Source organism: Myotis myotis, unplaced genomic scaffold (genome assembly GCF_014108235.1).
Source record: "Myotis myotis isolate mMyoMyo1 unplaced genomic scaffold, mMyoMyo1.p scaffold_m19_p_36, whole genome shotgun sequence".
In the NCBI taxonomy this organism is placed as follows: domain Eukaryota; kingdom Metazoa; phylum Chordata; class Mammalia; order Chiroptera; family Vespertilionidae; genus Myotis; species Myotis myotis.
In genome coordinates, this window is record NW_023416342.1 from 1704759 (window position 1) to 1717039 (window position 12281).

At 60.8% G+C, this 12281-nt stretch overlaps 1 protein-coding gene across 1 annotated transcript; it reads left to right on the forward strand.

The window, feature by feature from the left end:
* Window positions 1-530: 530 nt before the first annotated feature.
* Window positions 531-12052, forward strand: ARSJ (arylsulfatase family member J). Its single transcript, XM_036303294.1, has 2 exons — window positions 531-1455; window positions 10163-12052. Exons 1-2 carry the CDS (start codon window positions 1052-1054, stop codon window positions 11562-11564), a joined length of 1806 nt encoding a protein of 601 aa, XP_036159187.1. The 5' UTR covers window positions 531-1051; the 3' UTR covers window positions 11565-12052.
* The last annotated feature ends 229 nt before the right edge of the window (window positions 12053-12281 follow it).

Below are 12281 nucleotides of genomic sequence, written 5' to 3' on the forward strand. Positions count from 1 at the left end.
TGACAGCTAAAGGGCTCAGTGAGCCCTAGGTTCATGCTTAGGCAGAGGGTTAGGGTCAGGGTCAGAGTCAGGGTCAGGATGAGGGGGTGAGGGTGTGGGGCATTTCAGGGCGAGCCCTCATCGGTGCCCGCAGACCCTCCCTGTGAGCAGGGCGATGCTGCAGCCAGGTCACCAGGAAGGAGGGTCCTGATGCGGCGGCGGGGGGGGGGGGGGGGGTAAGTATGCGGGAGGAGCCTGGGCATCTCAGTACACCGGGAGCCCCACCAGGAAGTAGTCCGGGCTGCCCCCTGCCTGGGACGGGAATCCAACCCCAAAACTGTTACAAAGTGGGGGGCGGGGAGCGAGGGACACGGAGAGGAGGGAGGAGTGTAGCTGGGCTTCCTCTTCCATCCCCGCAGGCGCCGGGAAAGTTCTCGGGCAGCTCCGCGCGGGCCGGCGCCCGGGACCCCAGAGCTTCCATGTAGCTCAGTGATCCCTGGACCCTGCGCCCCTGCGAGCTCCCCGCGCCCCTGCGAGCTCCGCGCGCCCGGGAGGAAGTGGCGGAGCGCCGGGCGCCCCCACCCGCGGGAGCGGCGCCGCGTGGGTGATTCACGCCCTGGGCGGGGGCGGGGGCGGGGCCCGGAGCGGACGGACGCGCAGCTGCAGCCCCGCGGGCGGAGGGACAGGGCGGGGCCGGGGCGCCGACCCTTCTCCCGGGACTGGACGGAGGGACCCGGGAAGCAGCGCGGACCTGGAGCGACCGGCCGACCTGCCCGGGAAGGAGCCAGGCGCGTGCGCTCCGGGTGGAGGGACCCGTTACCCGCGCGCCCCCAGAGCCGCGCCCCAAGCCCAGGGCTCCGCCACGCGGAGGCGCCCGGGCTCTGCGCCGCCCCCTCCTGGACGTGTTCGCCCAGAAACATGGGCGGCGGCGGCGCTGACCGCGTGGACGCTGCCCGCTCGCGGGGGACAGACCCAGACGCGATGGAGAAGGTGCCTCCCGGGCTGCCCCGCCCGCCGAGCCCGCCGAGCCCCGGCCCCTAGAACGACCGTGGTCCTCGGCTGTGCCTCCCGCATGCATGTCCGCGCGGGGGCGCGGGGTCCAGGGGGGACCGGCCCGCATGGCGCTCGGGGGCGCTGCGTGTGGCCGGGGCCCCCAGCGGGAAGGGCGCGGGCCGTGCGCACGCTGGCCGGCCTCGGGGTGCTCGGCCTCCTCGCCTGCGCCCACCTGTCCTGGACCCGCGGCCGCCAGGAGGCCCCGGAGGCTGCATGGGGACCGGAGCCCGGCGCCCCGGCCGGCGCCCCGCCGCACCTCATCTTCGTCCTGGCGGACGACCAGGGCTTCCGCGACGTGGGCTACCACGGCTCCGAGATCCGCACGCCCACGCTGGACCGGCTGGCGGCCGAGGGGGTGAAGCTGGAGAACTACTACGTGCAGCCCATCTGTACGCCCTCCCGCAGCCAGCTCCTCACCGGCAGGTAGGGTCCTGTCTCGGGGGAACCCTAGACCTGTTGTCTGGGGAACCGAAATTGTGAACCCCGAAGCATTTGCTTAATGAAGATCCAGCTCCTGACTTAGGGGAGTCACCGGAAATGTGGGGAGCAGCTGAATGAATGAATGAGTGAATGAATGAGTGAATGAATGGATGAGGTGTTCAGTGGTGGTGGGTATGAGTGACCCTGAGCCGGGGCACTGGTCTCCGGCTCTTTTGTGCAGCTGGGAGCCTGCTGGCGGGACTTGGAAACGTTCACCCACCCCCCAACCAGACAGCCCAGACTGGTCTCCCCACATCGCACATCTCCTCTGGCGCTGGGCATGCTCTGATGGAGTTCCCAGGTCACACTAGAACCCACGGTTGCCGTTGCTGGCAAGCAAAACATGCCCACCTGCTTCTGTGGCTCTTGGCTTGTTTCTAGAACTGACGACTCAGAGCGACAGGTCATCGCAGAGGGAGGGGCCCCAGAGTGCCAGGCCGTGTGCCCTCTGGCCGGTGTCCCCACGACTGTGCTTGGTCTCTTGTGGGGACGGCCTCTCATTGGGCTCTCACGAAGGCTGGGCATCGTCATCACGGCAGGTCTCAAAGCGTAGGAAACTCACTGTCAATCCTCAGTGGGGCCCTGGCCGGTGTGGCTCAGTGGGTAGAGCATCGGCCCGCTGACTGGAGGATCCCGGGTTCAATTCTGGTCAAGGGCACGGACCTCGGTTGCAGGCTCCTCTCCGACCCGGGCCCTGGTCGGGTGCGTGCGGGAGGCAACCAATCGATGTGTCTCTCACATCGATGTTTCGCTCTGTCTCTCCCTCTCTCTTCCACTCTCTCTAAAAATCAGTGGGAAAATATCCTCGGGTGAGGATTCACAACAAAAAAGTCAATGCTGCTCCCCCTATGCCTGGGAATTTTCTGACCAACTCTAAGGAAAATCCAATTTGGAGGCCTAGGGACCATTGTTCAGTACGAGGGTAGCTGATTTGTAAGTGGGATCCAGGGCCAGGCCAGCCCTGGCCGGGGCAGAAGGAAGCCTCGGGCTCCGCTGTGTGTGTCCCTGTGAGTTCAGCCCCAAGGAGCCTCGCTTCGGCGAAGTTGTTCTTGGAATTGGATCCCACCGGCACCGCCAGTCTCCGCTGGAAAAATAAAGACTACGTTGTAGGAATCTTCGCCTTGCAGACACCGTTGCTTACGGCATGATTTCCACTGCTCAGCAAACTGTCAGAAGTTGGCGTCAGTGCCAAAGCAGAAGGAAAGCCTCCCTCTCCTGAGACAGAGAAAGGAGTCTCTCTGTGCCTCGGTCGATTCAAAGGGCAGAGTCAAGGGCATCGGATGTTTATGAAGGGGTTGGCGGGAAAACAGCACGTCCATCGGGTGGCCTGGAGGTCAGCCGCTCTCGCTTGGTTTATGAGTAAACGTGTCCCAAAGACTCCAGGAGCCTCTCAGCTAATCTCGGAATTGATGCTGACAAGCCCGGCCTGCATGGCTCAGCGGTTGGGCGTCAACCTAGGAACCAGGAGGTCAGGGTTCGATTCCCGGCCAGGGCACATGCCCGGGTTGTGGGCTCGATCCCCGGTAGGGGGTGGGCAGGGGGCAGCCGATCCATGATTCTCTCTCCTCATTGATGTTTCTGTCTCTCTCTCTCCCTTCCTCTCTGAAAGCAATCCTATATAATAAAAGCCTAATACATAAATCAACTGAACAGTGGAATGACCAGTCGCTATGATGTGCACTGACCACCAGGGGGCAGATGCTCAACGCAGGAGCTGCTGCCCCCAGCCCACAGGCTCCAGGCCAGCTAATGTGGGTGCCAGTGGGGGCCCCCGGATTGCCCTGCTGGTCACCCCACAGATTGGCCCTGATCGCCAGCCAGGCCTAGGGACCCTACCCATGCGTGAATTTCATGCACCAAACTCTAGTAAAAATATACTTTTTTTAAAAAAAAAAAAGAAAGAATTGACAGGGACGAGAGCCACGGTGCTTGAACAGCACGCGCTGGGCACCGTGGGCTCCCCTTCCATCGAGCACACTCCTCAGGCTCCTGCCAGCAGCATGTGGCTCCTCCGCATCCTGCACTGAGGGCAGCGGGCTTTTCCTTTCCTTTGTTAATCCTCCCCCGAGGGCATTTCTCCATTGATTTTAGAGAGTGGAAGAGAGAGGGAGGGACAGACAGGAACACCGACTTGAGAGAGACACACCGACTGGCTGCCTCCTACAGGAGCCCCGACCAGGGCCCAGCCTGGGGAGGAGCCTGCAACATTGGTCCGTGCCCTTGACCAGAATCAAACCCCGGACCCTTCGGTCCGCAGGCCGACACTCTATCCACTGAGCCACACTGGCCAGGGCAGGGTTTTCTTTTATGGTTATGGTGACTTAATGGCAGGAGACAGAGAGGAAGTTGGGAACAAGTCCTGGCGTGGCTCTGGAGTCGGAGGGGGCCTCCTGCCCTTTCCTGCAGGGGCACCTCCTGAGGAGACTTATCGGTGGAAATGTCTGTCCAGCGCGGCCAGCAGCGCTCCCACGGTGACCGGCGCTCCTGTCTGGACCGGACAGTTAGGGGCGTGGCACTTGCAGGTCCCTCTTTTTTAAAAAAAAACAAACATATTTTTATTGACGTCAGAGAGGAAGGGACGGGGAGGGAGAGAGAGAGACATCAATGATGAGAGAGAATCATGGATCGGCGGCCTCCTGCACGCCCCTACTGGGGATCGAGCCCGCAACCCGGGCCTGTGCCCTGACCGGGAATCGAACCGTGACCTCCTGGGCCCTAGGTCGATGCTCAGCCGCTGAGTCACGCCGGCCGGCTGCAGTTTGCTCTTGACGAACCACTGGGACTTCCCGCGACGTCCCGCAGACGGGAGAGGGTGGCGCTGGAGCCGGGCTCGGGGCCCAGCCACGCATGGATGACGCGGAGCCCGGGGAAGCTGGCCATTCTCTCCCAGGGGACATGCTGCGGATCCTGGATCCTCTAAATAAAAAAACAAGTCACAGAAACCCACCTGGGCCGAGTTACTTTACAGGAGACACTAGGTTATGTGACACAGGAGAGGATTCCAGTCTCCTCACATTTATAAAGAAAGAGCGCCCGTGGTTGAAGCGGTTTCTGAAGCTGTTAACCCCTCCCTGACGTGTGCTGGGGTCACCATGTGGAGTCTCTCCCTGCTGCACAGACCTGGCAGGGTGCAGGCGCCTGAGTCAGTGGCATCGCCCCACCTGGCAGCAGGGGGCTGTCGCCTGCCCACGCGTCCTCGTCCTGGGCAGGTCCCTGCAAGGCACATGCCCAGGTTGCAGCTCGATCCCCAGTAGGGGGCATGCAGGAGGCAGCCGATCCATGATTCTCTCTCCTCATGGATGTTTCTCTCTCTCCCTCTCCCTTCCTCTCTGAAATCAATAAAAAAAAAAATTTTTTTTAAGATGGGGACCCAAGACTGGAGTCCCATTTCCCCCAGAGCCCTGGATGAAAGCTGCTGGTATCCCCAAGTTTGGTTCCCTTTGTCTTTCTCCTACAGCAGTGATGGCGAACCTTTTGAGCTCGGCGTGTCAGCATTTTGAAAAACCCCAACTTAACTCTGGTGCCGTGTCACATATAGAAATTTTTTGATATTTGCAACCATAGTAAAACAAAGACTTATATTTTTGATATTTATTTTCTATATTTAAATGCCATTTAACAAAGAAAAATCAACCAAAAAAATGAGTTTGCGTGTCACCTCTGACACACGTGTCACAGGTTCGCCATCATGGCCCACAGCCACCGCCCGGGATTCGCCGTGAGGCCCCGCACTCTGCTTCTCCCTCTGACGGCATCAGGGCTTGTTGCCAGGCTCTTACCACCCTGGACGTTACCTGTCCCCGTGGCGCTGCGGCCCTGGGGTGTCTCCCTCGTGGTTCCCAGCCCCTTAGCCTCACTCAGACGGGGTCTCGTCACAGCCGCGCCCGCAGCCAGCACACCCGTCCCCACGGACGGCCACGGAAGGGAGAGAAACCCCGTCCGACTCTGCCACCCTCTTTCCAGCACCCTGCTGTCTCCCCAGCACACCCACCCCGGAGGCAAAAGATTCGTATTATTTTGAAAGATATTTGTGAAATAATTTAGCAGATGTCCTTGCATGGAGGCTGAGAGAGGGCAGGAAGGTTACATGTGTCGGTCACGGTCGCACAGTGTCCCAGCGGCACAGCCTGTCTGACCCTGACGTGTGTGGCGTCAACAGCCTCTCGTCTGCCCCATTCTGCCCGCCCCGAGGGGGGCGTGGGGGCACCGGGTGCAGGTCAGGCTGCCTCCCTCTCTCTCCGGGGGGAAGGTGCTTGGCACTGACCGCCCCCTTGGCATGCAGCTCCCCTCTGTGTCTCATAAACTGGCCCCCTGCCCAGATGCCCGCCGTCAAGACTCAGCTCAAATGCCACCTCCCTGCACAGCTCCCCACGCTCCTGAGCCAGACTGGTGTCCCGCGGGACCTTCCAGGGCCTCCCTGTGACGGTTGCCCTGTTAGCATGGCTTCCCGGCTCCTCCAGCTGCGCCTGGGCCTCCGCCTGCGGGCCTCCCCCGTGGGAGCTGGTCTGAGCGGGCCGGGGCCGGTGGGCAGGGAGGATGCCTGGAGGGGTGAGCGCGGTCCGGGTCCCTCTGGCCGGCAGGGGGCAGAGTCCATGCTGAGGACGGGGGCCTTGCCCATGACCCGGGAGGCCTGGCAGGGGCAGGGACTGGGCACCCCGCTTTCCGAGTCTCTCCAGCAGCAGGACTGACTGCAGTTCATCCCACGGCCTCCGGGGGCGACCTCGGTGAAAACAGTCTGAAAACGCAAGTTTCATGTCGCTTTGAAGTAAAACTTTCCTGAAACGTGCGTGGAGCTGCACCTCCGTAACGTTCACCATTTGCACCCGGGAGAGCTGACTGCTGGCGCCTTCTGTGGGTGCGGCCTGGCCTCCGTTCAGTCTCAGCCAGCAAGTCGGGGTGACGACTGAGCCCACACGCTTCGGGGTGATTGCATTTCCCCAGGGTTCCCGGCCCCGAGCTGTCCAGGGCAGTGACCAGCGTCCAGCGGGACCCCTCCCTCCACCGTAACTCACCCCGGGAGGCGGTTAGAGGGCCGGAGCCTTTTTCCCGTTAGAAACGGTGGAAATGGGGTTCATCCGTTCCAGGCCCTGGGACGCCCCCCCCTTTTAGTCGTTCTTATAGGCGGCGCCTGTCCGATGTACTGTGTAACCCGCAAACACTTTAAAAGCAAAAAGGGCGTGAAATGGAAATTTAACAAACGGAGAGGAAATGTACAGGAAGCGATGAAAATGGAATCACCGTCATAAGCAGCAACCAAAGCAAAAAGAGACAAACAAACAAAAAACAGGTGAACATATTCACCGCCCAGCACCCTGAGGTGCTAACAGCAGTGAGCGGGCTCATGCTCGCGCCTCAAGACGTGAAGAAAAAGAGGGCGTTATAGGATGTATTTTGTTCCGTCCACAAAGAGCAGAGAGAACCGTGACCTGTGGGGGTGATGACAGGAGAGGACTAGCAGACGGGGCTCTGGGGGAGCAGGCAGGTCCCTGAACCCCAGGGTCACAGGCTCCGGTCTGGCCTGTCCCCGGGGTCCCCATGACCAAGGGGGGGGCGGTGCTTGCTGCAGCCCAGCGACCTGGCTGCACCCCAAGCCTGCACTTACGTTTCTTAGACCGCAGCTCCCTTTCCGTGCACGGGGTTCTGGGCCTCCCGAGGGCTGTTCCGAATGAGAGGCGTCGCTAGTCATTGCGGGCGCCCAGCGGACACTCCGCCGACCTCGGCAGCGAGGCCCCTCCGTGCTCCGGGCCTTAGCTCTGAGCACAGGCGTCGCACCAGGCTCCAGGAACAACGCTCTTTCTTTGTTTCTCTCTTTCTTCCTTCCTTCGTTGTTGTTGTTGTTCATCCTCACCTGAGGATATTTTCCCATTGATTTTTAGAGAGAGTGGAAGGGAGACGGGAGAGGCGGAAACATCCATGTGAGAGAGACACATCGATTGGTTGCCTCCTGCATGCACCCGGGCCTGGGGCCAGGGCAGGGGATGGAACCTGCAACTAAGGTACGTGCCCTTGACTGGAATCGAACCCGGGACCCTGCAGTCCACAGGCCGGCGCGCTATCCACTGAGCTGAACCGGCCGGGGCGGGCCTGTTTCTGACACGGATACCCGCTTCCTGAGAGCGATGTCCTCCTGAGGGCCGACGGCAGACCTCGGGGCTCTGCCCGGTTTCACATGAGCCTCCTCAGTGGGTGCCGGGCCAGCCTAAGGGACAGGCTCCCCAGGCCAGGCCAGCTCCTCGCTGTCTCCCAGCCTCTGCCGCCCTCTAGGGACCGCTCTTGGCCCCGCCTCACCAGGGTCGCCGGAGCTGAATGAAACGGGGTGACTGGGTTCCCAGCTGTAAGAACGAGACTGGACACAAGGGGTCCGGCCGCCGGTCACTCCTTGAGCCAGTTCAGCAGAGACAGGGCTGCATCCCACGTGAGCGTTTATCCCAGTCCTGCCGGCAGCAGGGGAGCAGGCGGGCACCTGGAAGTTCTGCCCTGACCCCCTCCCAGCTGGCTGGTCACACACACACACACACACACACACACACACACACACACACGGGAGAGACAGCCACGTGCAGCTGCGAGTGTAACAGGGAAAAGGGAGGGAGGGTCCGGCCTCCAGGAGCTCAGAGTTCCTAACAAGGAGGCTGATCTGTGATGTGACACACGCTCAGCCCGTGCCTGGGCCCGGAGGGGGTCAGGGTCCTGAGAGAAACGCCCGGAGGGGTCAGGGTCCGGAGAGAACCTCCCGGAGGGGGTCAGGGTCCTGAGAGAACCTCCCGGAGGGGTCAGTGTCCTGAGACAGCCTCCCGGAGGGGGTCAGGGTCCTGAGAGAACCTCCCGGAGGGGGTCAGGGTCCTGAGAAAACCTCCTGGAGGGGGTCAGGGTCCGGAGAGAACCTCCCGGAGGGGGTCAGGGTCCGGAGAGAACCTCCCGGAGGGGGGGTCAGGGTCCGGAGAGAACCTCCCGGAGGGGTCAGGGTCCGGAGAGAACCTCCCGGAGGGGGGTCAGGGTCCGGAGAGAACCTCCCGGATGGGGGGTCAGGGTCCGGAGAGAACCTCCCGGAGGGGTCAGGGTCCGGAGAGAACCTCCCGGAGGGGGGTCAGGGTCCGGAGAGAACCTCCCAGAGGGGGGTCAGGGTCCGGAGAGAACCTCCCGGAGGGGGTCAGGGTCCGGCACAGCCACCAAATCAAAGCCTGCCCCGCCCATGGTCTGTTCTCAAAGGCACTTCTCTTCTGGGTCATGGACCCATCGAGGCATCGGACCTTTTACAGCCTCGTTTCCCCCCCAGGCTCCCAGGGTCTGTAAGATGACGTCTCACCTGTAGCTGGTGAGGGGGTGATTGTGAGCCGGCTGTGGCTCCGTTCTCATCACGGGCCCGTCCCCACTGTCACCCTGACCGGGAATGGAACCCCCAACCTTCTGGTCGTGGGAGGACGCTCCAACCACTGAGCCACCCGGCCAGGGCAGAATCCGTGGCTTCTAAAATGTCGTGAACTCCTCGGCGCATCTTGACCCAAACTGAAAGTTTGTACACTTCTGTGATAATGACCATTCTCGGGGGGGGGGGCGGGGGGAGATAACCCAGGGCAGAATCTCCACAGAATGACCAACGCCAGGCCCTCAGCGTCCCTCAACCCCAACGCAGGAAGGGCGAGCACCATTCACCTCCCTGCTCTGTGAGGGAAGCAGGCGCTGTGGGCAGCGGGAAGGGACGCGCTCCCTGCTGTTTGGGGGACATTAACCCCCGCTCTCGGGCTTGTGAATTAGCTGTTCCCGTGTCTTACCCCTTCCTGACCACTGGCCACGGCACCTACTCCAACATCACTGCCCACAAGATGCCCCCGAAACGCATGGAATATTCAATGTCAACAGCAGTTGAAACTTTTAAAAGTTAGGAAAAGAAAATGGTTTTTCAACAATAACGTGAGTCAGAGACCTTCTGGTTCCCTTGGCAGACCTCACAGCTGGAGGCCTGATTGCAGAGCATTTCTGACAGTCAAATAGAAGACTTTTGTGTAATTTTTTCACGTGTTCCGTGCTGCAGAATTAGCTTGAAATAAGTTATTTCAGGAAATGATTTAGGAACGAATGTGAGGTCCCTGGATGAAAAGCAATAATGGTAATAATAATAAGACTCTGAAATTTAGATCTTTTCCTTTATCGTGTTCATTTTCTATGTCATATAATTCATTGAAAGAGTAAAGAGTATTCAAATAAAGTCTGCTACAAGAATGTTAAAAACACTTTGAGACGCGTGGTGAAATCTTCGTTTCAAAAGTACTAATTTAGACCTGGCCAGTGTGACTCAGTCATTGAGCTTAGACCTAGGAGCCAGGAGGTCACGGTTCGATTCCCGGTCAGGACACATGCACGGGTTGTGGGCTCCATCCCCAGTGGGGGGTGAGCAGGGGGCCACCGATGATCCTCTCTCATTGTTGATGTTTCTCTCTCTCTCTCTCTCTCTCTCTCTCTCTCTCTCTCTCTCTCTCCCTCTCCCTCTCCCTTCCTCTCTCTCTAATTTAGCCAAATGCGTTTCGAACAGTAAACATGCAGCTCACTGGGTGGGACCTGAGGTCCCCACAAGCATGAGACGCTGGTCCTGTTTTTTTTGTGTTTGGTGGGATCTCTGCTCTGCACTGACAGCTCTCTGCTCTCCGCCCAGGTATCAGATCCACACGGGCCTGCAGCACTCGGTCATCAGGCCCGCGCAGCCCAACTGCCTGCCGCTGGGCCACGCCACGCTGCCGCAGAAGCTGAGGGAGGCGGGCTACGCCACGCACATGGTGGGCAAGTGGCACCTGGGCTTCTACCGGCGCGAGTGCATGCCCACCCACAGGGGCTTCGACACCTTCTTCGGGTCCCTCCTGGGCAGCGGGGACTACTACACTCACTACAAGTGCGACGGCCCCGGGGCGTGCGGCTACGACCTGTACGAGAACGACCACGCCGCCTGGGACCACGACGACGGCGTGTACTCCACGCACATGTACACGCGCAGGGTGCAGCAGATCCTGGCGGCCCACGACCCCGGGAAGCCTCTGTTTCTCTACGTTGCCTACCAGGCCGTCCACTCGCCGCTGCAGGCGCCCGGCAGGTACTTCAGGCACTACCGGTCCATCGCCAACACACACCGGCGCCGGTACGCGGCCATGCTCTCCTGCCTGGACGAGGCTGTGGGCAACGTGACCCTGGCCCTGCGGGCGCACGGCCTCTACAACAACAGCATCCTCATCTACTCCTCCGACAACGGCGGCCAGCCCTCCGCCGGGGGCAGCAATTGGCCCCTCAGGGGCAGCAAGGGCACCTACTGGGAAGGGGGCATCCGGGCCGTGGGGTTCGTGCACAGCCCTCTCCTGAGGCAGCGGGGCACGGTGTGCAGGGAGCTGGTGCACATCACCGACTGGTACCCCACGCTGGTGGCGCTGGCCGAGGGGCACATTGAGGAGGACGCTCACCTGGACGGCTACGACGTCTGGGAGGCCATCAGCGAGGGCCTGCGCTCGCCCCGTGTGGACATCTTGCACAACATCGACCCCATCTACACCAAGGCCAAGCATGGCTCCTGGGCGGCGGGCTACGGCATCTGGAACACGGCCGTCCAGTCGGCCATCCGCGTGCAGCACTGGAAGCTGCTCACGGGGAACCCCGGGTACAGCGACTGGGTGCCCCCTCAGGCCTTCAGCAACCTGGGCCCCAACCGCTGGCACAGTGAGCGGGTCACCTTGGCGACGGGCCAGAGCGTGTGGCTTTTCAACATCACGGCCGACCCCTACGAGAGGGTGGACCTCTCGGGCAGGTACCCCGGCGTCGTGAGGCAGCTGCTCCGCCGACTGTCACAGTTTAACAGGACAGCGGTGCCCGTCAGGTATCCCCCCAGGGACCCCAGGAGCAACCCTCAGCTCAACGGGGGCGTCTGGGGGCCCTGGTACATAGAGGAAAGCAAGAAGAAGAAGAAGCCACGCAAAAATAAGGCTGAGGGGAAGCAGAAGAGAAGGAAGACGAAGAAGAGGCCGCAGGAGGCAGGCTCGGGTCCCCAGAGCCGACCAGGTGCCCCTTGGGGGTGACAGTCTTCAGTCTATCACCTGTTTGCTATTCAGAAAGCAAAAGTGGTTTCACTCTTCCCATCACAGGCCACAGGGGCCACCTGGACACCCCCTGGGGCCCTTCTGCTGGGTGCTCGAGGTGCTGCTCCTGGAGACACCCTTAGGGAACACGGGGATGTCCACCTCCCCGGCTCCTTAAAAGGCAGTCATGGCCTTATGAGCTCCCCCGCTGTGCTTTAGCCGGTGGCCAACAGTGGGCTTTCCGTTCTAACGGGATGCTGACCTGCCGCAGCGCCTGCTCCCCCGACGGAGGGACCAGGCACCTGGTTAAAACTGCCTTTGAGAAGGACAGCCAAAGGCTGGTCCACCTCCCAGGATTTGAGAAATAGATTTGTTGCTGTTGTTAATCCTCACCCCAGGATATTTTTCCATTGATTTTTAGAGAAGGTGGACGGGACGGGGAGAAACGGGGAGAGACAGAGAGAGGAACATCAATGTGAGAGAGAGATATCGACTGGTTGCCTTCTGCATGCAAGCCTACAACCGAGGTACATGCATGCCCTTGACCGGAATCGAACCCAGGACCCTTCAGTCCTTGGGCTAACGCTCTATCCACTGAGCCAAACCGGCCAGGGTGAGAAATATATTTTCTGGGTGAGTTTTTGTATGTCTATCTCGGGGCACTAGGGTTTGTGAATTAGCTCCTTCCCGAGTCCTTCCCTTTCCCGGAAAACCAGC

Coding starts and splice junctions, on each gene's coding strand:
- ARSJ (XM_036303294.1), top strand. CDS start 1,052: ATGCATGTCCGCGCGGGGGCGCGGGGTCCAGGGGGGACCGGCCCGCAT. Junction 1,456..10,162: donor AGCCAGCTCCTCACCGGCAG/GTAGGGTCCTGT, acceptor CTCTCCGCCCAG/GTATCAGATCCACACGGGCC.